Genomic DNA, 26104 nt, shown 5'->3' on the forward strand with positions numbered 1-26104 from the left:
TGGAAAATATGCTTTCATGCACTCCAGTAGTTGATATCCCCCCCTTAAAGAAGACTGAAGCAATAATTTACACTTCCTTTATGGTGAATGATACAATCAATCATTCACAATGAGTTATCTGTTAACACAGTTCATCATATTTCAGTATTTAGTACTTGTGTCAATAAATATCTGTATCACTGTAACCTACCTTACAATTAGTCTAGACGCCCTGACACTCCACTTCTCAACACAGCACAAAAGGAAAGATTTTCTCAAAGCTATCAGTTTCCTCCAATTGTTGTAACAATAGAAGAAATAGGTTTGCCAACATATGTTCTTTATATGCTCTTGCATTTTTAAAAGTGTCAGTGCTACCAACTCTTATAATTTAAAGATTAGAGTGAAACTGACCAACTACTGGGTGGTGATCAACTACTGGCTGGGCACCCTGGGTCGTAAACTTGGTTGGGGGATTTGGAAGATTCATGATGCCACAGAAAATTGCACCTGCAGTAGCACCCTTACCAACTGAATGCAAGGAATAAACAAATCTAATGTTGTGTTCGTAGATTTTGCTACCATTTTCTTCAGTTGCAGTTACTGCAACACTGTTCCAAAAGGTGGTCATGTATGAACACTTATCACATTTCAGTTGTATTTCACTAGCAAGTCCTACGTGCTTTATTATGGAGAGTTCCAGACCAACTTCACTACAATGAATACATCTTACACAGTTTGAAAAAATTTCTTTGAGAACCGACATATCAAATATTTCATTCACATCCGATTCGCCCATAAAACATTCATAGTTTTCACTCATTGAACCAAGCTTCTTCTGTGAAGTATTTTCTCTCCCACTTTGACTGCTATGGGCAGGTGTACTTGAGAGGTTAGGTTCACTCACTTGGTTATCGTCTTTATTGTTTACAGTAATAAAACATACCTTTGGCTTTCCAACATTTCTCCTTTTCTTAAAAGCCTTCAGAGGATTTCTAATAACTTTACTTTTACTCATTATTATACTTCAACAAAACAGAGATTCAAGAAACAGAATTAATTATGAATATTTTCGAGATAACGACAGAGTAAATAAACGTGAAACAATCGACGATCACACCAGCGATATATATTGAACCATCACAGGTTAGCCACAACACATACTTTATCTTACATCACTAAAATGTACCTGATGAACACGGACATTAATAATAACACCATTTGACAGCAGTTAACAGCGCCACAGTGGGTCACGGCCATGTAGAACACATTTCAAAAAAAAATTAAAAATAGTTGTAGTCTTCAGAATTGAATAAATTATATATCTATTAAAAGGTCTGCAGATTCAGAAAACGCAAAAAAGTAAAAATTGAACTTTTCATGATTTTGAGCCTTTCCGGAGCCCCTTAAGTAGTCTTTGATTTAATTAGTCAAAAACTTACATCAGAACTGAAGGTGTTCCTGAATTCTGCAGGTCCTAATCCAGCAGACAGCATATGTCATGGAAGAGCTGTGTGACTTCTGTGCACATACATACCTCTTTTCTAAAACCAGGCTGCGGTCCTGTGAGTAGTTTGTGCATCATGAAGAAGGCCTTAATTCCCATTTTATACACTGGCTCATCCACACTCCTTTTTAATGTAGTTGTATACATGTTTTTATTTATTTATTTAATAATGCAATTAGTATGGTGGTAAAAGGTTTTAAGATTTCTTTGAAACATGTCTTAGTAACAAAAATTGATATGCAATCTCACTCAAATGAATATTTATTCTTAATATGCATGTTATCTTGTATATTTCTTGTTCATTCACCTCCACATATTAAAAATCAGTGTATTGTAATAGGTGATCTTGTGTCTACTATACATGTGCATTTATAAAATTAACTGGTTGGTCAACAGCAGAAATTACATTTAAATATATTACATATAGTATTTTTTTACACATTACCTACCTCCACATTTAATCCTTAATTGAGCAGAGTCTATTAGCTTGATTGTTTTATGATGTAAGTCAATCAGTTCCCAAGATGCTTTACTTATACAGTCTGATTGTTATGTGACTTTCTGTTAACTTATTTCTTAAGATTCGTAATTTCTGTTTGTTAGCTCAATTGTGTTTTTCAATCGATAGAGAAGTAAGAGGTTCTTATAACATAACTCTTACGGATTGTCACCAGTTTCAGTCTAGCTTTATTTCAACTTACATTAGGTTTAAAAACTGTCTTAATTTCTTTGGCAGATACCAGTAATCATAATGTTTCAAAAAACTTGAACAGAATTTGTTCCATTTATTGCCAAGTCTTTTCACCTGATAAATAATGTCCAGTTTCTTCTCTGCTAGCTTATTTTAACGATGTTAATGTTGAAGAGAATCATGTTTCCTTTTGATGAATGAATGTTTTTTTTTTCTTTCTTTCTTTTGCATAGCTAGATTTAGCTACTCTACCATGTGATAGAAGTGATAAATATAAGTGCTAAAATTAATATTATCTTTAACATTTTACTGATATTACATAATTTATTATCACTCTTGTGTCTGAGCTTACCATATTTAGAAGGTTATATGAGCTCAATACATCAGTTAGTTTCCTGTTCATTATACTAGTTGAAGATGCACATATGTTAAGCCATCAAATACAGTACGGTGATAGGTAACTATGCTATGTAATACATCACTCAGTGGCTTTAGTATTCACCAAGGGTGGATTCTGGCATCTAAGAAAAGGAAGCTTATTGTTCTTCCTGAGGAAAATAGGCCGGTTTCTCATAAGGTGTATTAAACGGGTATTGGACTGTGCTGACTGCTGTTTTCAAGAGCAAGTGATTTCCCCTCAATGGCAGGTGTTTTCTGCCATGTATTAAAAATTAATTTTGAAAAACCCTTACTGGAAGTTAGTAGTGGGAGCATGAAATAGCCAATGTGAATTCCTGCATTTCTCTCCTAAAGGTAATTAGCAGAAAGCCCTGAAAGTAAAGGAGCTCACAAAATCAGGAAGTCAGCCTGCATTTCTCATAGGGTACATGAGGCATGTTTGGTGTCTTGTGGTGTGATGGTGGTGCTGCAAAGCAGATTTTTGGAGTTGCAGTGAGCAATTCTCAGTGATCAATGAAATTGACCTCCCCATATGGAAATTTTCAAAAGAACTTGCAGGGGTGTATCTGGGTATCATTGGGAGGACCTCTTAGATTTATTATTCAGAGAAATATCTGTGACGTACTGATCTTATTGCTGCAATCAGTTTTACAGGGAAATCAGTTAATTAAGACTAATTGAACATTTCACTTCATTACGTAATAACAACAACATTGTGAGCTAAAATATATTTCTGGACATAGTGATGCCATTAATTATGAACATTAGCAGTTCAGCTTTTAAATAACATTTTTCTAATCCAATGAATTTAAAAGATAATTAATATTCAGTTTCAGAACTAGCTACTTTTTCATTGCTGCTTTTGACTCTACACTCGATAAATTCCAACCTTTGCCATTGTACTTTTGTTAACCTAAATTTTAAGTGCAAGATGACATACTTCATTCATAGATTATGTTGTTAGTTAGAATTTTTATGTAATTTACCAGAACTTTCAATATGGCATTTGGACTCCTAAGTTGGATATTCCTAACATGCAATGCTTAAAATGGTTCCATAAACCTTTCAGCATTTGTAGATCACCACATTTCTGTCAATACTTCTACCGCATCCTGAATAGCACACTCTAACCCAGCCATTTTTCAAATGATTTTGTTCGTACACTGATCTAAATAGTCAGACATCACTCAAAATTGCTCAGTACAAGTCACTTAAGCCAAGCCTGCTCCCAGTATTTGCACATGCAATTGCTACGTGCAGTTTGTCCATGAAAATATATGTTTTAGTATCTGCAAAAACAAAATAATTTCGGAGCTTGAAAGACTACAGGTGCTTTCTTAATTCAAGTTTCATAATGTTTTGACTAAACTGTGTGATGATTGTAGGAGGCTTGGACCTTCATTGCCATTAGAAGTAAGTGGGCTATTGCACTGTACTTTTAACTGGTGAATTACTACAAGATGGTATGAGAACAGTGATGTATAGTGTAAAGATGAACTGCATTGTGCAGTACAATTACTTTGTTTAGTGAATTATTAGACTTATCACTGATTCTTGGCACTTCAGTAACTTTATAATTATGTGAATAATTTACCACTGGACTCCTGTCCATTTGTGAGTGCTGACTTGATTTAATGTGTTATTAATCCTATGAAGTTGAACAAGTAGTCATTGTATTAACAATAGAACCTTATGGTTCACAAATATGTAAAAAAAGGCAACCAAATTGTGGTTATGTCTGCATCTTTTAATAAACACCATCACATACTTAATGAGATTTTCACCCCAAAGACAACAGACTGACTTGCTACTGGGGTGGTGGTGGAGATTAAAGAAATCAGGTTGGTTAATTTAGGTTTGTTAGATGATAATAAATTCCATTTCATTCCAATAGAAATTTGAATTGTGGATTTCTTGCATGTTTGGATTTCTTGCATGTTTTTACTCTAGATAGTTATCTTGTTTTGTTCACATAGGAGATTGACAGTGGGAGAGTCTTAGTCAGTTTGAGATGGTGTTGCGACTGTTTGCAGTGCAGTTTTTCCAGTCAAATGGTCAGATCTGAGTGTGTTTTAGAAAGAAGTTTGTTTGCTATGGGGTATATCAGCTGTGACAATTTTACACTGCCTTGCAAGGTTACACTGTAAAGTATGGAAACCTGCGCAGACAGTCAGTCAATGCAATTTAAGCAGTGTGCAGTCATTAAATTATTGACAGCAAAAGGTGTCACCCCAAAGGAGATTCATCAAAGAATGAAAGCAGTTTACAGTGTTTGTGTTTGTGTGAGTTCTGTGCATCTTTGGGTGAGTAAATTTAAAGATGTTGAGGCGGGACCGTCTGACCTATGTTGGACGTCCAATGACAGCAACCATTGAGTTTCACAAGCAAAATGTTGACAGATTGATTCAGGATGATCGTCGTATTACTCAGAGAAATTGCAAGCACAATTGGCATTTCACAGGAACATGTGGGTCACATTATTGCTTTGCTTGGCTATCTGAAGATCTGTGCAAGATGAGCATCCCAGATGCTGACTCCTGACATGGAAGTGCACAGACTTTAAGTTTGCCAGGAACTCCTCTCACATTACGAGAATCAAGGTGATGCCTTTCTCCATTCAGTTGTGGCAGGAGACGAAACGTGGGTACACCATTACAACCCAGAGACGAAACGTCAGTCCATGGAATATTGACACAAAGACTCGCCCAGAAAAAGAAATTCAAGATGCAGCCCTCAGCTGGAAAAATCATGGCCACAGTGTTCTGGGACGCAAATGGTGTTATCCATGTTGATGTCCTTGATTGTGGAACAACAATAAATTCAGAGCATTACATCACAATGCTGTGAACTCTAAATGACTGCTAACAAGGGTCCGTAAGGAAAAGGGATATATTTTCCTGCAGCATGACAATGCCAAACCACACACTTCATGTGCCACCACAGCAGGACTTTAGGGACGAATCTCACCACTGTACAGCATCCTCCATACAGTCCAGATTTAGCACCATCTGATTTCCATCTGTTGACAATCTGCGGGGACGTCATTATGCTTCTGATGAAGGTGTTGAGAGAACTGTGAGACTGTGGCTGTAGAAACAGTGTGTTGACTTCTTCCATGATGGCTTCAGAAAACTTGTCCATCGTTGACATAAGTGTATCCAATTGGCTGGTGATTATGTGGAAAAGTGAATATTGGTAATTAAAGATCACATTCTAAGATTATTTCTGCATTTGATTTATTAAAATATTCCCACCCAAAACCAATTAACAAAGGTGGAGACATTACTTTTCATTCAACGCTCATACAATAAGAGTTTATGTACTACTATGTTCCTGCGATGCTTGTTGTGATTAGGATCCCCCCTCCACCATTCAGTGTTGCAAACACTCAAAGACACTAAACCACAACCCATTATGGTAACAGTACATTTACTTTCTATGTTTCTGCAATGATTGTTGTGACCAAGATCTCCTCCTCCACCACTCAGTGTTGCCAACTCTCAAAGACACTAAACCACAGCCTGTTACGGTTACAGTACATTTACTTTCTGAATACATCTCATAAGTCCATCCATGAAGCACATTGCACCAGCGCTTTGTGGGGGAAATACCCTGATCACTGACCGAGCGAGGTGGCGCAGTGGTTAGCACACTGGACTCGCATTCGGGAGGACGACGGTTCACTCCCGCGTCCGGCCATCCTGATTTAGGTTTTCCGTGATTTCCCTAGATCACTTCAGGCAAATGCCGGGATGGTTCCTTCGAAAGGGCATGGTCGATTTCCTTCCCCATCCTTCCCTTATCCGAGCTTGCGCTCCGTCTCTAATGACCTCGTTGTCGACGGGACGTTAAACACTAATCTCCTCCTCCTCCTCCCTGATCACTTTATGTTTTGCTAAAATACATATTTGTGGATTACTGTGGAACACAACACACTACTGTTCAGTGGCTCCCTTTTTAGAGAGGTGTTCAAAAAATGAGATTTTTTAAACTGCACTTTGTTACAAACAATTACTGCACCACCTCCTCCTTGGTGCTGCCTGCATAACTACTTACTATGGCATAACAATTTATAATATATGATTTTACTGTTTTTTAGTCCATGTTCAGTTATTACCAACACATGTAGTGAGTGTATCTTCCTCCACAAATAAAGCCATGTTTGTTTCTGCGATGTTGGAGATTCAAGTTCATCAGTGTCCTTGTCATGATTATGTCACATTTATTACAGTTTTGTTGTACAGCCAGTGTCTTATTTTTGGAAAGATAGGTAATTTATAAACCTGGTAATTTCTAAACCTGGCTTTTCTCATACTGTGCCCAGGTTCCAGACACACCTGAACTGTATTTCTGAAAACTAGTATGGTGGTCCTTTATCCTAAAAATAGCTTTTGATTACGGTCTAGAACAACTGGATCCTTCACCTTCCCACATTATCGCACAGTGCTATTATCTGTGTAACTAATTTTGCCTTTCCCTTTCTATTCATGGGCAGCTGTCTCCATAAGAGCACATATAAATTCACAGCTTTTGGAAGCTCTGAACTGTAAAACAGGCTGGGACAAATAACAGTGGCCTGGATACAATAGGATGTGAATGTATACTTATAAGACATCAAAGTCATAGAAATGGTGCAGTCAGTTGTTTACTGAGCAGTTTAATGGTGTCAAAGAGAACAATGCAACACTTAGTCTGAAAATGGCATCGGATAGGATCTGTGCTGAAAAAGTCAAAAAACATTTCAGAATGTTTCTGCACACCAGAAAATGAAGCTGCAGTTCACAAGAAAATACTTCAGAGTTTTACGAAATCAACCCGATACCTGTCGCAAGTGACTTGCATATTACGTTGATCACTGTAGACGAATACTCGACCTACACATGCATCCCTACCGACTTTTTGTTGTTTGTGCATTGAAACCAGCAGATACTTCTCAGCTCCTCCAGTTTTGTGAGTGGCTGTTCACTGAGATAACAATGACTGACTTGGACATAACTCCGTTGTTTGTGCCTGATGAAGCCCGGTTTCACCTGAGTGGTTGTGTCAACTGGCAGAATCACACGTTCTGGGTGGTGGAGAACACGCGTAACTCCCACCAAATACCATTGCACGATCACAAGGTTGGTATTTGGTGTGCAGTTTATGTTCATCATTGGTCCCATTTCTTTCAAAAGACACTAACTTCAGTGTGTTACACTGCCAACATTTTGAAGGCATTTGTGGCAGCATTAACGGAGGAGGAATGCACCTACAGTTACTTTCAAAAGGATGACGCAGCTGCCCATCTAACCATGCACACCTTGGAGCACACTTATACAGTTTTCACACCTGACAGAGCTGTTAGCAGAGATGAGTGCTCACAGCCCTAGCTGGTCGCTCAGGTCACATAATCTGTCAGTGTGATTACTTTGTGTGAAGAGCCCTCATGTGTAAGGTGTATCACAACAACCCTCACAGTCTTCAAGAACTGCAGCAGTACATTTTGAATGAGACTGCAGCAGTCCAGCTTTGATCCACCTTCTGCAACTTGCTGAACGGCGCCCAAAAGTGCCACGAGATGAATAGTGGTCGCTTTAAACATCTGCTATACTCAGGTTAGTACCATATTTCTTTTCCTCTGCTGTGTTTCTACCCTGGAACGCTTTTCTCCGTGCCACTTTTATTTGCCCCACCCTGTACTCTGGTTATTTATTTATTTATTTATTATAATGCAATAACTGTGGCAATCAGATCGTAGTAAAATTTCTGCAGTGTGACATTTACAATATAAATTGTGGCATTAAGTTTAAAAAACCTTGGGGTGTTCTCCCTCTATATTTTTATATATATTGTCACTGCCTATAATTTTACATTGTGGTTGTCTTCTAACAGCTGACTTGGGGCAATATTTACTAATAATGCATTTCAAATGGCACTAGCACTTACACAAACACAGAATGTTCCTTGCTGAGGTTTTCATAGATGGTGTAGGCAGGTATTTTCCATGACTGTCAGCATAAAGTATCAGTATTTTCTTTCCCCTTGCCATTGGAAGATTCTTTTTTGAATTTTTATGGCAAGTTTTCATGTTGGATTTTATTTTGTCTGTGTAGTTTGTTATCACAACCAGAGTTTAGTATCACAAAAAAATTTGATAGCATTTTCACTGGAGCTATTCTTCCACATTAGGTTTGTTTGCATTTTTTATTCAGCACATGCAAAATTTTCTGTAAATAATTACGAATTAACTAGGCTGTTGTCCTGTATATTTCCCTTTCAGCTTTTTTCCATGTTTTGATATTTTATTATTATTTTGTTTTGATTCTTTCATATTTTTTGTTTCATTTTTTGTGGCACTAATATCACATTTACAGCAACTGAAATGTGGCCATCCTCAACCTGCCAAAACAGAGATTACAGGAAACAGATCTCATCAGTGTTTGAAAAAATGTCTCCATAACACCTGCTTTACGCAAATTAGTTCTGAAATAATGGAGATTATGGAGAAAATTGTTATATTAACAAAAAGAAGACAGAAAGGAACAGGATAATAGTGTAATATGTGAGTACTAGCAATTTAAAAACATGAGTCATTTTAAGGTTTGTGGATAATTTAATTTCTTATATTTACATGTGCAATATACAAAGAATGCTATGCCATCCAAGTAATATTTTAAGTCATACAGAGAGTCCTTTTCTGACAACATTAACACTAAGTATTCTGCAGATCATCTATACACACCTACAGAATGTAATTACTTTAATTTTTGGTATTTCCATGAAGAAAACTAACAGCAGCATGACAACTGATCTTTCCTCTCTTCTCGCTGTCCTTAAACTATTTATTTACACCAATAAGCGAGACATTTAGTGAAACTGAGGAATGTTAGCTTTGGTACATTTCATTAATTACTTTCAGTGGTGCAAACATTACGCTGAGAGGTGTTATTTATACACTAACAAAATATGTCATAAAAATTACATATTTCCTGTACAAAGAATGAAAAACTAGGTATAAAATATAATTGCTATAAATAACATCAGTTGTGAATAAAGATGAAAGTGTCTGATGATAGTGTTAGAACACAAGTAATAAATATGTATGAATACACTGACTGCTAATTCAGCTCATCTACTTTGAAGGAGTCTAATTTGACAGTTTCCACAGGGCTGCTGAAGTCATTGTCCTATATATTAAGCTTTTGTACATACAACAATGCCCATGATAAAACTTAAAGATACAAATTCAAAAACAATCAATCAATCTGCTCTGTAAGAATTCATATTTCATTACACAGTATTTCATTACATGGTCTAATAAAAGTAAAACACAATTTAAAACAAAACACTGCCACTTGAGTTAAATAAATTTGTATTACTGAGTTTTGATATGAAAGTGAAATATATTATTCTTATTAGCATTGGCAGTGCTTCAGAAGGTAAAAAGGACTGTTAAAGTCTAAATTACACCAGTATAATCTCGAGGCAGTAAAGAGGGGGCTCACAATGACGTTCAAGGTACAAATATAGCACAAATTTGTTTTTCAATGCGCAGCTAAACACATGCTCACTCACTCATTGATACGTGCATCCATTCATAGCGGTTTTCACCTATAAAAAAATTAAACAGGCATTCTTTTGCTCATTCATATACACAGGCACTCTACAATATTTTCGCTCTTCCTCTTATTCACAGTCAGAATAATTACATCAAGTTACACTCCACAGAAGGGATGATGGAATCTATAGGGTGAAATCTAGACACCTGCTACTTTGTAGGTTGTGTCACAGACTGTTAATTAATGTAGCTTTCATTCACTGCCTACAGCAAATTTTTTCCATTACACGGGAGAACCATCACCTCCTGTACCATAATTTTTCAATAGTTCCCTCAGACGTGATATTTCCTTGGAAGCTGCTGCTAGGTCTGTCTGGAGCTGAATTTCCTTCTCCTTCAGCCGTTTGATGTCTCTCTGACGTGTCTGAAAGATTTGAATTCAAGTTAATAAAATCTGCTACACACACAAGCTGAAAGAAATTTTAAAAAATTAATGCAACAAATAATAAACTGAAACAGTATTTCATCTTAGGAGCATGCTGTTTTTGCTTTAAATAGGAAAGTCACACTGCACTGCACAAATCTACTTTAACATCATCAAAATTTATCAAGGGTAAATAAAAAGTAGAATATTAACTTTCATTTTTGTTCTGACAAATGAAGTAACTGAATAATGGCGTCTCAATTCAAAAAATATTTCATTTCTACTCACAACATTCTGTTGGAGGAGATCAAGTTTGTCACATTTGAGGCGAGAAACTTCCTGCCGCAGGGCTTCTCCCTCAACACAAAGACTACATGCCTTGTGGGGTGTTTCTGCAGATGACATGCTCTCTAGCCCAGTGTCACTATCCACATATACTGCTGCATCTAAGTCCACACTATTCAGTGAGGAATCATCACTTTCTGACATTGTAACCCTGAAGAAAGAGAGAACATTATTTATAACCACAGTTATAAAGAAACACAACTACAGAATGAAGAGGTCTGATCACAATTATTTCATTATTATGAAATAGCATATTATCAGGCTTTTATTTTCTCTGCTGAAAAAGCATAAGTTTCATATCCAAACTACATTAATCAACACCTTCTTCCCATTTCCTGGTCTCCAAAATCAGTCTTTTACTCATCACAAAACATGTTCAAAGTAACTGAACTTGTCTTTAACATGGCCATAAACTGAATTATGATTACCAATAAAGTCATCCCACATATCACAGTCAAATAGCAATGGAGAAGTTACAGCTTACCTGGCACCAGCTGTCAAACTAAAACTGATAAAAAGTTAACTTTCTGAAGTTCCTAGACAAGCTGCTAACAGCTACTTTCCCTCAATTCATATTTTTATGCATTCAAAATCCCTGTAGATTCTCTCCCATAGTGAGATTTATGGATCTTGATTTATAAATGGATAAATGAACGAATAAAAGGCAAATGCAGCAACAGATGTCCCTGAGATTAGTCAGTATTTTGAGGATAAGATGGTATACAATATTTAAGCCACTTAGGTAATTCTGGCTATTAATGGATTAAGTAGGAAAGTCACTGAGAACTCCAGCTTAAGTGGAGTACCACAAGAGCACAAATGATCACGAATTTCTAGTGAAATCAAACATTTGAAAACTTGATCAATTATTAGAAGCCAAAGGAATCTTTCAAGTGGGACAGTGAGTGAAAGTAATTTAGACAGTGCAAAAGGTCAGTGAGTGCTGAAGTCAAGTCAGTGACAAGAAACAACCAGTGTGGTAGAACACATTTCCACAGAGAAAGTTCTGAATGTGAATGCAATTTTGTGGATGAATTCATCACCTGGTGATGAAGTAGATGTCAATGTAATATCTATTGTGTCACAGGATATGATTCACAATAGGGTATCATATCTTTTTATCTACACAATTGCACTGGCTGTGTGCATTCCTTTATAGTGGTATCTTGCTGAAGAGAGCAGTAAAAAATCAGTTGTGTGTATTGCCTGGTACATGATGAGGTTATCACTGGGGTGGTGCAAACAACAAGTACTGTTGTGCAAACATTCTAAAATACATGAACCATATAATAAGGTAGTTGGTAGTTCAGAAAATCACAGCCCATTTACAGATTGGTTGATCTCTCCAGGCCAAGAATGGTACTTGAGACTTTCAGATAATTCTGAAAAGAGAAGACTAGAGGGATAAGCTGTGTAGCTGTATCGTACATCACATCTGAACAGACATGTTTACCTCAAACATCAAGGCAACAAGTGACAAAGGAAGAATAGCAACTCCTGAAGTGGAAAAAATTGTTCTTTGGTATCCTCACCCTGCTGAAAACTGTGTGACTTGCAAGTAGTAGGATGCAGGTCAATGGCATGAAGTTAAAAGTACTTACTGAAAATGTATTTGTGAGGGAATACAACAGTTACAGGAAACTCAACAGTTCTGTTTCACAGTTGCTCCAGATGGTGAACATGCTGAAGAGGACTGGACTGACAGTTTGCAGACCTTTGGAAAGTTAATTCTCCATTAACCAAGGAAATACTAGCAGAAAATACATCTTGTTGAATTTGGAAGCCATTGTTATCATTCTAACATGTGCTTTTTGAAGTAAATATATAAAAAGATTAGGTCTTTTGCTAAAGGTTCGGATATTAACACCATAACAATTGTCTGATTTTTATACTTATAGGTAAAATATATGCTGAAAGTATGAAAGTGGAACCCAGAAGCTGTTGGGACGAATGTGTAACTCAGTGATTAACAGCACAGGCCATACAAGGAAATATCTCTGTGTTGATGAAGGCCGTTACCCACTTTTCTGCCTCCTGGCATCCCTATGGGTGCTGATTTTCTGTTTAATGAGATGTTCAGCAATAAGCACACATACAAAAGAAATGTCTTTGCAGAAGCTGGTGTGGTCAGTGGGACCTAGGACAATATCAGCAGGTAACAAAAATGGGAATATTTCAGATGGGCTTGAACAGAGGGTACACAGCATGTGGTAGCTTTATCAACCCAATGAAGAGGCATGTATGATTGTTGTTTTATTTCAGAGTTCCTTTTCTTCACAGCTTGATAACAACCACTAAATAAGAACAGAACTCCATGTGTGCACCTAACTTCTTCATTTACTTTCTGATTATTTCTTTAAATTATTGCAAATTAGTTTAGATCACTACTCCTCAATCACTGCTCTGATTTAGACAATGCTGTTTAGATAGATATAGCATACACACATAGAAAAAAGTAAACACATTACATTAAATTGGAAGAATTGCCATAAATTGTTATTCTTGCTACTGACATCAGTCATCTGACTGGTTTGATGCAGCCCACCACAAATTCTTCTACTGAACCAATCCCTTCATCACAGAGTAGCACTTGCATCCTAAATCGTCAATTACTTGCTGGATGTATTCCAATCTCTGTCTTCCTTTGCAGTTTTTAACCTTCGCTACTCTCTCTCTCTAGTACCATGGGAGTTATTCCCTGGTGTCTCAATGCATCTCCTATCATCCTGTACCTTCATCTTGTCAGTATTTTCCATACATTCCTTCCATCACTGAGTCTGTGGAAAACCACCTCATTCCTTATATATCAGTCCACCTAATTTTCAACATTCTTCTGTATCACCACATCTCAAATGCTTCAATTCCCTTCCATTACAGTTTTCCCACTGTCTATGGCTCACTACCATACAATGTAGTGTTCCATACATACATACCATCACCAATTAAATACTTGTGGCACATCACTCTAATAAATGTTCTCCACAATTGCCTTAACCCCATTCTGTTCAATCTCCCCCCATCAGTGCCTTTCTCTCCTCTCTTAGTATAAAACCTTTAATTGCAAAAGCTAAGTGTGTTGTTATTTATTTTTGTGTGTTTCCATTACCTTGACAGAAATGTGTTACCTGTGGCTAAGTACTGGCAAACTATCTCTTGACGTGAATTTCTTTACTATTTTTAGGGGAAAAAAATGGAAGATAAATAGAAATAATTTAACTGTAACCACCAAGTACCAGTTGGGAGTTCAACAGAAAAATAATTTCGTATCACTGTGTACTCCACAATTAATACAATAAACTTACAGATTACTGCATTAATAAACAACAATTTTGCAAGGTAAGGTATGTTATGTGTTTTTTGGATATTACGCATCTCTGAAAGTTTCATGGTAGTGTATCTTTTGTGCCATTAGACAGTTCACCATCATCCGAACCCTGTGTTTATGCTGTAGTGGATGAAAAAACACTGCGCAATAAAAATCAAGTATCTAGCAGACATTTGGAAAGGGTATTTGTAGTTCATGGGAAAGAAACAGAAACTTTTGGTTTGCTGATAACACTATAATTCTGTATTCTGTCAGTCAGCTAAGGACGTGGAAAACCAGTAGAATGGAAGTGGATAGTATCTTGAAAAGAGGCTATAAGAAGAGGTCTGTGCAAATAAGAGAAATACTGTCACCACTAAATCCGCAAGCACTTTATCAACAACGGCAAGTCTTTTGTCTGCACCTACAAATTAATTTTTTTTAATCACTTTAATCCATTTGGTAACCCAGCAGTCTGATGGCAGGCTTGCTCTTTGCCAGAATTTTGATTTGCTGAAGTCCAACCTTGTAATATACATCCCATTAGCTAAGAATGGAGAGGCTGATTATGACCACATTTAGACACGACATAGCCTCTCATATTATCGACACATATGTTAAGTTACAGTTTCTGTCAAAATTACTGAAACTGATTTTGTGGATTTTTGCATGAAACATTTCCACAGTACTGGAAGTCAAATGAATCCATAACAAGTTGTCACATACTACATACTGTCAATGTTTGTAATGTGGTTTCTTTACCAAATGTACATTAATTCACAATAATACTACATCAGGTTAACATGCTACAGTTCTCAGTGTAGTAAGCATTGCAGCAGGTGCTTGTAAATATATTTATGGGAAATGTTGAGGGATTCACTGCCACATGTTATTTATGTCATACGTAAAATGACTCCACCATGTGGAGTGTCATACAGTAGTCTTTGCATCACTTTTTGGCAGCTTTTGGTAATTGCATAATTGATAGCTGTTAATGCAAATGATACAAATATGACTATGACATATGGTAGTTGCTGGTGTGAAGGAAACAGGTGGAATGTGTAACTGTCCAGGAAAGTTAGAAGAAAGTAATGTTGCCATATTGAACCCTTACATATTTCAACAGTGCATCTGCCCTCTCGAGCCCAGAGGAAGATGTTCAGTCCAGAACAGGTAATAATAATGACTTAAAACAATAATATCTATTATTATTGATTGCATGTAAAATACATGAGAACCATAATACTGCACTAGCTGTTAACTTTTAACCATAAAAGTAAGTATTATTGCACGAAGAATTTTTTTCCAGTGTGGATCAACAGCCTTGAAATGCTTAATAAAAGAAAACATGGTCTGTAGTAGGCTATTGTAATTTTCATCACATGTGTGATATTACATATTAAATATCATAAGATTTTATTATTACTGAAGATGTCCACATCCACACTGACCTTAAGTTCTCAAATGGACATCAACAAAAGTAAAACAAGTGTGACAGATTGTAACTGAATTAAATCAGTCATGCTGATGAAACTAAATTTGGAAACCAGGCTCTAAAAGTAACAGACAAATTTCTGCATTCTGGCTGCAAAATAACTAATGGTCACTGAAATAAAGAGGAGAGGAAATGCATACTGGTATTACCGGGAAAATTGTTTTTGAAAACGACAAAATGTCAACACCTAATATAAATTTAAATGTTTGGAAATGTTTCATGAAAATATTTGTTTGTATCATAGTCTTATGCAGAAGGTGAGAAGTAGACAATGGACAGTACAGACAAGAAACAAATAGTTTTTGAAATTGGTGCTACAGAAGATGCATAGATTGGATAATTAATGAAGAAATACTGAAAAAAATCAGGGAGCTAAGAAATGTACGGCATAATTTCACTAAAAGAAGCACTAGATTGATAAAACACTTGCTGAGGCATCAAGGGATGATAATTTGATAATGGAAGGATGTGTGAGGGAGGTGGGAGTGGAGGAGGTGGCACAAGCATTTCACTGCAGTGATCAGGTACAAGTGGATGTAGACTGCAATAGTTATACAGAGATGAAGAGACTTTTACAAGAGAGACTAGTATGGAGTGCTATTTTCAACCAGTCTTTGAAACGAAGAACACAACTGCAGCAGAACCAGATTAACTATAATTTTAAAAACATATTTTATCAGTATAATCGAGTAAGTTTGTACCTCGTTGGTCTGTGTCCTTGAATGTCTGGACTTGACACTGGAGATGAGGGTATACTCTTCTTGCCACCACCACTTCCTTTTGCAATAGACCGTCCACTCTGTGGACAGAAATACACAAACATCATACCCAGGCATAATTATCTATTCCAAAAATATAAATATTTGGTGCTGTTCTATTTAGTCTTGAGTGTATTTTCTTTACTGTGCTCTCTCATGTGTAAATTGCAACAATGCCAAAAATTATGAAAGCTGTGCAGCATAACATTGGCTGTGAAAATATAAGAGTGCATTTTTTAATTAAAAAAATAAAAAAGTAAATTATTGTAAAGCATCATTTTCAGGCACTCTGTTGTATCCAATAAGACAGAATAAAAATTAAAGTAGAGGAATCCAAGAAGTAAAGTCATTAATGCAGAACTCCTTTCATCAGTATGATCATTACAGAGCAGACTGCACCATCTGTGTAATTCAGATCCATTAATTTTCATTACAGTCAGCTTACATGGAGGACATTCTCCCCAAGTATGGAAAAAAAGGTTCCTACAGTTTCTACCTTGCTTCTTAGATACCTCCTGCATATTGCAAAATTAGCAAAAGTCATGCTGCATGCATTCCAAATCACAAAAATTGAAAAGGGATATAATATTCTATGTGAAATCTACTTATCAAAACTAAACTTAGTGCAAGATAGGCCATGCTAAATAATAAAATACAAATTAAATTTTGCAACTCAGAAATATTCTACTGCATATAATATTTGGAAATTCCATTTTGCGAATCCTGAAAGCATATTAGTTCAATGAGTAGTTTCATGTACTTGTGGCTATTCGGTTATCTAATTTGTTTCCAGTTTAGCCAACAGAAAGTGACAATTAGCACATGTCTGATACATACTGATATGGAAACATGCATTTTGTATGGATTGTGACTGAGGACAGAATCATCACATGTGCAACAGAAGCATGCAATGAAGCAGCTCAGCCAAGTTTGAATAAGTTGTTTTCAACAGGCAAATTATACCACAGTTCCAATTGGGAAATATTTCATAGATGGTAAAAACAATTTCCTATAATAAGTTACTGCCATTGTAGAACTTGCATAATCTTCACATCATATTAACTTTTTTATGAAAAAATGTGAAAATATTGTGTTGAAGCTGTAATTCTAGGATACATGGGGCTTCCCACATTATTCATCTGTACTGATTGGGATTATTAACATAGTACAGACAGCTAGTTTGTCAATTTCATACATACTAAAATATTTTAATTGCTGATCCATACCTTGCCAACATTCATAACTAGTAAATAACACAGTACCCAAGGAATGTTTTTTTTATGTGGCGTAGGCAACATATTATGTGCCCAAAGACTCTCAGTTGTAATTTCTTTATTCCAATGAAAGTAAATTTCCAAGTAGCTGTAGTTTTTATTTTATTGTGATATTCATTTCATGTAAGTACAATCAGTTTCAAGACAATATTGTTTCATTTTCAAGTACCTGTCAGGCATTCTTCAGGAATCAAATGCCACAAGCACTGTAACTCTCATTCTGTCAAGGGAGTCACCTGTAATGCATCTGCCACAGCACAGAGTGGAGGGTGTTGGACATGACGGCGTAAGTTTCATGGAGCACCCCTAACAGTTACTTGAAGATTAGACAACATTGTTTTGAAATTGATTTTACATACATGAAACAAACATCAAAATAATAGTTAAAAAATACACCTGCAAGGAATTTCAGTTTCACTAGACCAAGGAATAATTATTCTCGTAGCTGATGATATGGCTTAGTTAATCAGCTGTTACGTGAAATACAGATTGCAGTAAACAGCCTAATTTTCCATTTCATTTCCGTGGTGGTCCATATTTGTCTCAAAACGTCTTTCAAAACAGAAGTGTTTGGTAACAAAACAGTTATACATATAAAATTGCTGACATGGAGAAACACTTGTAACTAATGATACAAACTGTGAGAAAGTAGATTAGTATATATGCCACAGGGATTTTATCATCAAATGAGCTTTAAAACTACTGCTGTTTTGTTCAGAGATCTTTTACCTCAGTTGTTAAACCTTATTTGCAGTGAATTAGGGGCAATAGACTTGTGTTACCCAACTCCACAATACATACAAGTTTTCACTTGCAATTCCTGTTCTGGCTGTAAACTGCCAGACTATGCACATAATGTGCAGAAAAGTATATGTAGGTTTATCTCAGACAACAGATTAAAACAATATCCAGCAACATTGTCTGGAACTGTTGACTGAAACGACTAAACATGTTATTCAATCTGTCATTATTCATGTACAGGAAGCCACATAGTTACAACTTGCACATGTAGTAAGGAATGTGACCTTTAGACTGGTGACACCATAAGATATTTTTTTTTTTTGGGGGGGGGGGGGGGAGGAAAAGACTCCCTAATGATCCATATATCTCATGTAGCATATTTGAATTTCCTGTATTGTAACAAAATGTTTGCTACAACTGTCATTTCAGGCTCTTTGAGGTGCACCAAATTAATGAGAAACTTTGCGTCTTTTTGATACCCAAAATACAAAGGGTCTCAATTATGGTGATTATTGTTGATTCTATATGACTTTCATATCTGTGATTATTATGGTGGTGCAACAGTTTATTGATTAATCAAATTTAAATTAATCAAGTTTAGTTTTAAGTTAAGTTCTTCCAAGTTTGCAGAAGTTATTCAACATGCTTCATTTATGTTGTTAGTATTATAAACAAATACATTAGGATCTGTTTCTACCTATAAGGGCTTCTCAGTAGGTCATGCAAAAACAAAAGATTTTTAGGTATTATTTAAACTGCAGAATATTTATTACAAAACTGCATTTTATTTTCTCTCTTTATTAGAAAAATACAAAGGCACTCCTGAAGATTTAAATTTCTTGACACAAAAAAAAGGATTATTTTGAAAGAAAAAAAACATGCTTGTTACTTAGTTTCATTACATTTACTAGACCACATTAGTAATTTGAGATGAGGATGTCTATATTTAGGGTTACAGTATGAGGGTTAGTGCAGCCAAGCCTGTTCCGTCACCATAGTGCTCTTTGGCTCACCAAAGGTGTGGCCGTCTCGGGTATCGAGGGTGGTGGTTGCGACACTGTCTGCTTCTTGTACCCGGCCGTGATCAGGTTATTATCGACACTCTGGCTACGCACCCTGGCGATCAACGCCTTGCGCACAGTGTCGATGAAACGGCTGCCTGCTCCACCCCCATCAGACTTTGGGGTGTCGGGTGCTGATGTCGGTGACTCTTCTGCTCCGAGGAACTCTCGTGTCTTTTCACGCAGCTTGTCTGTCAGTGCCTGCAGTAGTGAAGATCTGGTTCGCAGCTGCAAAAGACAATACTTGTTACTTTTGACCTAAATGTTAAAAGAAATTTGTGGTTTCAAAGAAAATTTTACATGTTGGGGAAAGTACAATATTCCTCTTAAAAAAATTACATTAATTGTCTTTACCTTTTATCTTTTTTAATTTCTTTAGTCACACATTGTCCACATGTAGATGGGGCAACAATTCTGCTCACCAACAGGCAAGAGAGTCAAACACACACAGATAATCACGTGAAACACCAGCTTTTCCTGGCAGAAGAGAGGAATTTGGTGAAGAAACAAAACTTAAACAGAGAAAGCGAAAACCCATTTATTCTCCCCTTAATGTCAGTAAAGCCTTGTTTCCACCTATGACCCCCCCGCCCCCCTATTTTTGGTGTCTTTTCCTTTATGGATGATTGTGTAATACAATGCCAATTGTCAGTGTAGTTCCTTGTCTCTTATCACGAAAAATACTATATTCAATTCTCAGCCAGCACTGTCTTAGGAAGCCATTCCGCAATAGATTCATTAATCTCCAGTGCCTTACCAAAGCCTGCGGTGGGTGGCAACTTGTTTAATACTCATTCTGCATCCACCTAATTACATTATATGCCTTCAATGTCGTTTCTAATGCCACAGTTAAGAAGTAAACAAAAAATGATACAGGTGTAATCTCAACTGAATCTAGATTGTAAAGAACACTGAGCATCCTCAGTTATGTCAGCCATTGTTCCAGCAAGTAGCACCCTTGCAGGTGCAGTAAATGATGGACACTGCAACTCCCAGTTATTTATTTTTGGCAGTATTGTTCCTCCTTTACCTCCACATAATGCATCAACAAAAACTCTTATACTTAGTCAGACTACATTCAATACCATAATGCTAAAATCTGAAAGATTTAATACTTTGTGAAATACTAAACACCTGTGTGTGTACAATGTACAATGGAAATTTGGGCTTTTCTGAAAAATTGTTCTCACCTCAAGTTTTGCAAATTTTTCTGCCTTGTAGCAAGCATTCTCTGCATTTATCAGCTTAGTAAGGAGAAATTCCTTGAATTCTGGTCCCTTCTTAAAAACAGCTGGGCTTGGTAAAGTTGGTCCAAAGAAGGGTACATCATCTCTGGCTGTGACACTAACTTTGTACCTGCAAAGAAATGTGACTGAGTAAAGTATTTTATCATAGATTAAGGTAATGTTTTCATACTATGAACTAAGCAATTGATAACTGAATTTATTCAGATTGTCTAGTGTCTCCCACCACTTTTTTTTTGGGGGGGGGGGGGGGGGGGGGAGGGCGGGAGCTGCAATCAACAATTGTGGGTATATGAACACAGTGATCAAACACTCATCAAAGAGATCATAAAAACATTAGAAAAATTCTATATGCTAAGAAATAGAGCCTCAAGCCAGTAGGTATCTAGAAACGTTCTGTGTACGAGTTGTGATCAAATATGAATAGGAATTTCTGTTCTTTTTAAAGAATCTTTATTTATTCATCAACATCAACTTTTTCACTTTCAGAGATATCCCCATCACATATAACACACTTGTGCCACCACTTTTTCCAATCTTGGAAACACTTATGAGACTCAATTTTCATTATGTTGTTCATCTCCTTCAGCAGTTCAGTTTTTATTTTATCAATGCTGGAAAAGCAATGTCCTTTCATGGTTCCCTTCAGTCTCAGGATTAGAAGGAATTCGCAGGGGGCCATGTCTGGCAAATAAGGTGTCCGAGACAATGTAACAGTTTTGTTTTTTACCAAGAAATCACGAACAAGCACTGAGATGTGAAAGGGAGCATTATGATTGTGCAATTTCCATGAGTGGTTTTGCTGCAGTTCTAGTTGTTTTCTTCACATTGCTTCATGCAAATAGCACATAACTTCCAGGTAGTTTTTCTTATTGACTGTATAACCATAAGGCAGGAACTCATGATACACTATCACACTGTAATTGAAGAAAACAATGAGAAGAACCTTCATATGTGATCAAATTGTCACCTTTTTCACCCTTGGCTCTTTAGGCAGTTCACACTGGTACAATTGGGCCTTGGTTTTGACATCATGTTTTGTCACCTGTTACAATCTGTAGAAGCTCTGGATCACTGTCGATCTCATTCAGCAATTCCTAAGTGATGTCTATGCATTGTCATTTTTGGTCAAAACTCAACAATTTCAAAATAAACTTTGCTACTACATATTTCACACCTATATGTTTGGCATGAGCTAGAGGATATGCCAACAGCATCAACAACCTCTCTGATGGTGATGTAACTATTTTCCAGAACCATGTTTCTTTACTTATTCCACATTGTCATCAGTAATTGATGTGCTAGGGCAGTTGTTGTCTTCTACGTCTTCTCGACCCTCTTTGTGGTTTTTCTTTTTTTAAGGCCTTCGTAAATTCTTGTCTTACTCATAATAGATTCGCCAAAAACCACACTCAATATTTTGATTGCAGTGCTGAACGTTATTCCGTATTTTAAGCAAAATTTAATGCAAATTATTTGATCCATCTTTTTCACAAGTAAAAATTTGCTGGGCACTCAAAAACACAACACTGTCAACAATTAAAGAAATATTCAAAACAGCTGAAAATGCAGTCATACATTAGGAAAATATGTACCAATAAAATAAGAAAAATTGAAAATCAAATTTTAAAGCACAAAAAATTAAAAAAAAAAAAACAGTTATTTTTTGCTCACACCTCATACGTGTAAAGGACGATCTTTCAAAAGGAAATGTTCAGTTGTTTTAACAGAACTTATTTGATGAAACACATTTACAGCACCATATAATGAAATAAAAATCTTTAAATGGCCTCACCTAGTATTTGGGCTGTTGGGATCCAATACCTGCACAACAATATATGCATGTAGGAAATGTGAAGCAATCATATCTGGAGAAAATGGTGTATTGGACTCCTGGAATACTATTGCAACTATGTCATTACCTGAAACAAAGATAACAATGCTGCATTTTACTCCATTTACATTTAAATATCTATTCCAGCTGCATTTACATGAAGCATTTATAATAGTGTTGCATTTAGTAAATGTAATATAATATTAGTTCTTGAGGCTGATTACCAAATTCAAATATTCATTATCCAAGTGGCATAAGATCTCTCAATAAATTATGAGAGTTTTAGCTTGTATTACCATTATGCATTCAGGAACATATTCAGTTAAATTGTTTGGTCACATAATTAAAACGCTGAAGTAATTTTGTAGTAGATTTACACAATGCATTATTTTCTTTATACAGGGTACCATAACAAAAAAGGGAAGCAAATGAATGTCTTAGAAAAAAATCAACATTTTCAGTGATTCAAAAAGTCAACCAGATAATTTCTTAATGGGCAAACATATCTTCAGAAAAAAATTCCCCCATTAACATCAGTCATATGCTGCTAATATCAACTACACAACAAAAAAATTATATATTTAATTTTTCCTGGAATTCATATTGTAATATTTATTTGGTGCTTAGCTTTACTCTTTAGTCAATATAATAACTTCATAAATGACAAGCTATCAAACCAACAAGACAGCATTTGTGAACCAATACAAACAGAAAACACTAATTTATAGACACTGTCATTTCAGTACATAAGAAATAGGTTTCTTTTGCAGGTAAATGTATTTCAAGTATGTTTACATTCATATTGTTGCATTTCCTTTTGTGGAGGCGATATATTTTGTACAAAACCACAAAATCACTTGAGAATGGCACTGAAGGCTGCAACTAGTTGCGAACAAATAAAATTAATACAGCATAAGTGGAAAATGACACCTTCTTTTAGTGAATTTGTTTACGTTCGCTTGCCCCACATCTGAGCCTTTCAACCCATCACAGTGGCTTATCTTGAAAAATAATAATGCATGCCTGTGGCTTGAAAATCCAACTTTTTTAAAGTTTTCTTTTAATATAGTGTTTATATATTGAAGAAGTAAATACAAATGCGTTATTGTTGTTAGTCTGCTAAGAAAATGCGTGGAAAGTTCAAATTTAACATTTTTTGACATAAATATCATACGAGATGAAGGACCAATTCAGCTGGAGGAGGATGGAAGAAAGGACTGGACTACAGTCTATTGATAGGTCTTCCTTTGGCGTTATTCTGAAACAATTAAGGTAAACCGTGGGAAAGCTAGAGCATGGTGGCTGAATGATGATTTAAGGTCCAGTTCTCCTGAATGTGGATCCAGTGCCTTAGCAACTGTATTGTTTTGCATGGTCACACTTGACAGGCAATGTAAATACTGAAAAGCTTCAGCATTCCACTGCATGCTGTTCGTAAGAGCTTGTAGCTTACCCAGGCATTTAAGTCTCCTAGTGCCAACAGGCAATAATCTTATTTACTGTGTCTGTTATCTACCCATGTATTGTTGAAACATATTTGATATCTCAGTGTTCAACAGCTACCATGATAATGATGATTCTTAAATCAGTGTTGTATTTAAGGACAGATTAGAATGACAGGAGACCTGTTTAGCATTTGGCAGGCATACGGTACAACATTACTTGCAGACTAATTCAATTATATGTCCTGTCCTAATAACTTTACTTTTGTTCTGAAGTCTTCCATAACTCCAATCTTGCATTACAATAAAGACATTAGACATGGGACCAATAGAGCAGCCAATAGTAATAGAGAAGTGAACTCACCAATGTGCCTCTTTCTTTGTAGCTGTTGTGGATCAGTTTCCGTGTATGGTAACATTGTAGAAACATGGAAAATGATTTCTCTGTCTTTAAATACTTCATAAATAGCTTCTTCTCCTGTGTGACCAAACTGCGTATCCAGGCCTCCACGATACCTAGGAAGAGAAAAGGAAAATTAATCATCACCAATGTTTGATTGGGGATTTCAAAATTTTCAGAGATGTCAGTAACTCAATCGCAGAAGGAGAAAAGCTTACCCCTTGTGATCTTTCAGAGGAATCCTTTGTCCAATGAGTTGCAAGAACTCATCAAGAGCAGGGCTTGAATTCATGTTCCCAAACAGCTCCTCTTCTGTTGTCTGTCCAAATCTCTGGTAGAGGACTCCAAATTTGAAAGTAGACACCAAGACATGTTCATCATATTCAGCAATCAGCTTTGATGCTCTTGGGTACAGCACTGGTGTAAACTTATCCACCGTGAGTTGGTCATTAAGAAGCTGTAATGCATTTATCAAGAGTTAGCGTAGTGGACTCAGAATTTAAACAAAAAATTTGTGGATAGTTTGTAAAATGGTCACTCTAATTCACTAACGGATCTTTAAAAAGGAAGTGGGCCTTACCTTTGCCATTTTGGCTGGCGATGGTACAGGCCCCAGGCACGAGGAAGGAACCAGCTCGTGCATTGTGCCAGTGCGCAGGCGCAACAGGATACGGGTATGCTCCTGGTTGGCGACATTCTCCGTCTTCACTGACAGACACACTGGGCCGAGTTCATCATCTGAGGCCACTAGATTCACGTGCTCCTACAAACAGTAAGATGCCAACTATTTAGTGTATATTTGTATAGGTTCCAATACAAAAGTAAATGACAAGTTGTGCTCTCTGTTTCATTACTGTATGACAATATGAATTTTGTTTGCACATATATTATTTAACAACTGGTTAATTAATCAGAAGAAATTAATAATAAAAAGAATTTTTCTTGCAATAAATATGGTTTCAAGCATGATTTGTATTATTCTTAATTCCATTAGCATGGTGATGTGACCATAGTGACAGGTCCTCCACGATCAGGGATCATTTCAGTCGATACTATACATTGTTTAAGCGCACTCTAAGAAGTGAATGTGTGCAGAATTTCACTGTACAGCTGGCAAGGAGAGCAAACAGAGGACATGTAGATACCAGAGCATAAAATCTCTGTGAATTTCAGTCCATGTAATCAGTTGGACAGTAACTATGCATCATAGACAGATATTGAACAATATACACACATCAGCATTTGAGAGAGTATGTGTAGTTGGACTCAAACAAGCTGGTTAGAGCAATCGGTGAATCGCTCAACATCTGAGTAGGAGTATTGCCACTATTTGATCATGTTGGGCTGAATGGCTGAATCACTGCTGAACACAGCATCACGATGGAAGCAGTCAATCTAGAGACTCGACAGAATGTGAGGACCGAGCAATAATCAGAGGCACTCAGAGCCCTGGAGTCATCATTATCATCAACCCGATGTGAACTAGTGCTTCAGTGACCACGAGGACCATTAACAGGCTGCTCACAGTTAGGGAGCTGAGCTCTTGGCACCCCTTGATCCAACTACCATTGACCTCTATACACCAACAAGCCCATCTGCATTCGTGCTGAGCACCATCAGCATTGAATCTCATTGGCCAGGGTAGAATTGTCTTCAGTGATTACTCCTG

General features: G+C 36.5%; 1 protein-coding gene across 2 annotated transcripts in view; it reads right to left on the reverse strand.

The window, feature by feature from the left end:
* Positions 1-9145: 9145 nt before the first annotated feature.
* The window catches only part of LOC124595210 (rap1 GTPase-activating protein 1), a 143996-nt gene continuing 127037 nt past the window's right edge, over positions 9146-26104 (reverse strand). Inside the window, exons 2-10 of one of the 2 annotated variants that reach the window (XM_047133850.1) lie at positions 25016-25198; positions 24654-24892; positions 24400-24551; positions 22555-22681; positions 20706-20871; positions 19570-19743; positions 16383-16480; positions 10826-11033; positions 9146-10537 (exon numbers count right to left, since the gene is read on the reverse strand). In XM_047133850.1, the coding sequence (XP_046989806.1) occupies positions 10397-10537; positions 10826-11033; positions 16383-16480; positions 19570-19743; positions 20706-20871; positions 22555-22681; positions 24400-24551; positions 24654-24892; positions 25016-25198 (1488 nt within the window). In that variant the 3' untranslated portion in view covers positions 9146-10396. Of the gene's footprint in view, positions 10538-10825; positions 11034-16382; positions 16481-19467; positions 19744-20705; positions 20872-22554; positions 22682-24399; positions 24552-24653; positions 24893-25015; positions 25199-26104 lie in introns of both variants that reach the window. The other variant, XM_047133849.1, reaches the window with a different exon arrangement.

This window comes from Schistocerca americana, chromosome 2, assembly GCF_021461395.2.
Source record: "Schistocerca americana isolate TAMUIC-IGC-003095 chromosome 2, iqSchAmer2.1, whole genome shotgun sequence".
Lineage (NCBI taxonomy): Eukaryota > Metazoa > Arthropoda > Insecta > Orthoptera > Acrididae > Schistocerca > Schistocerca americana.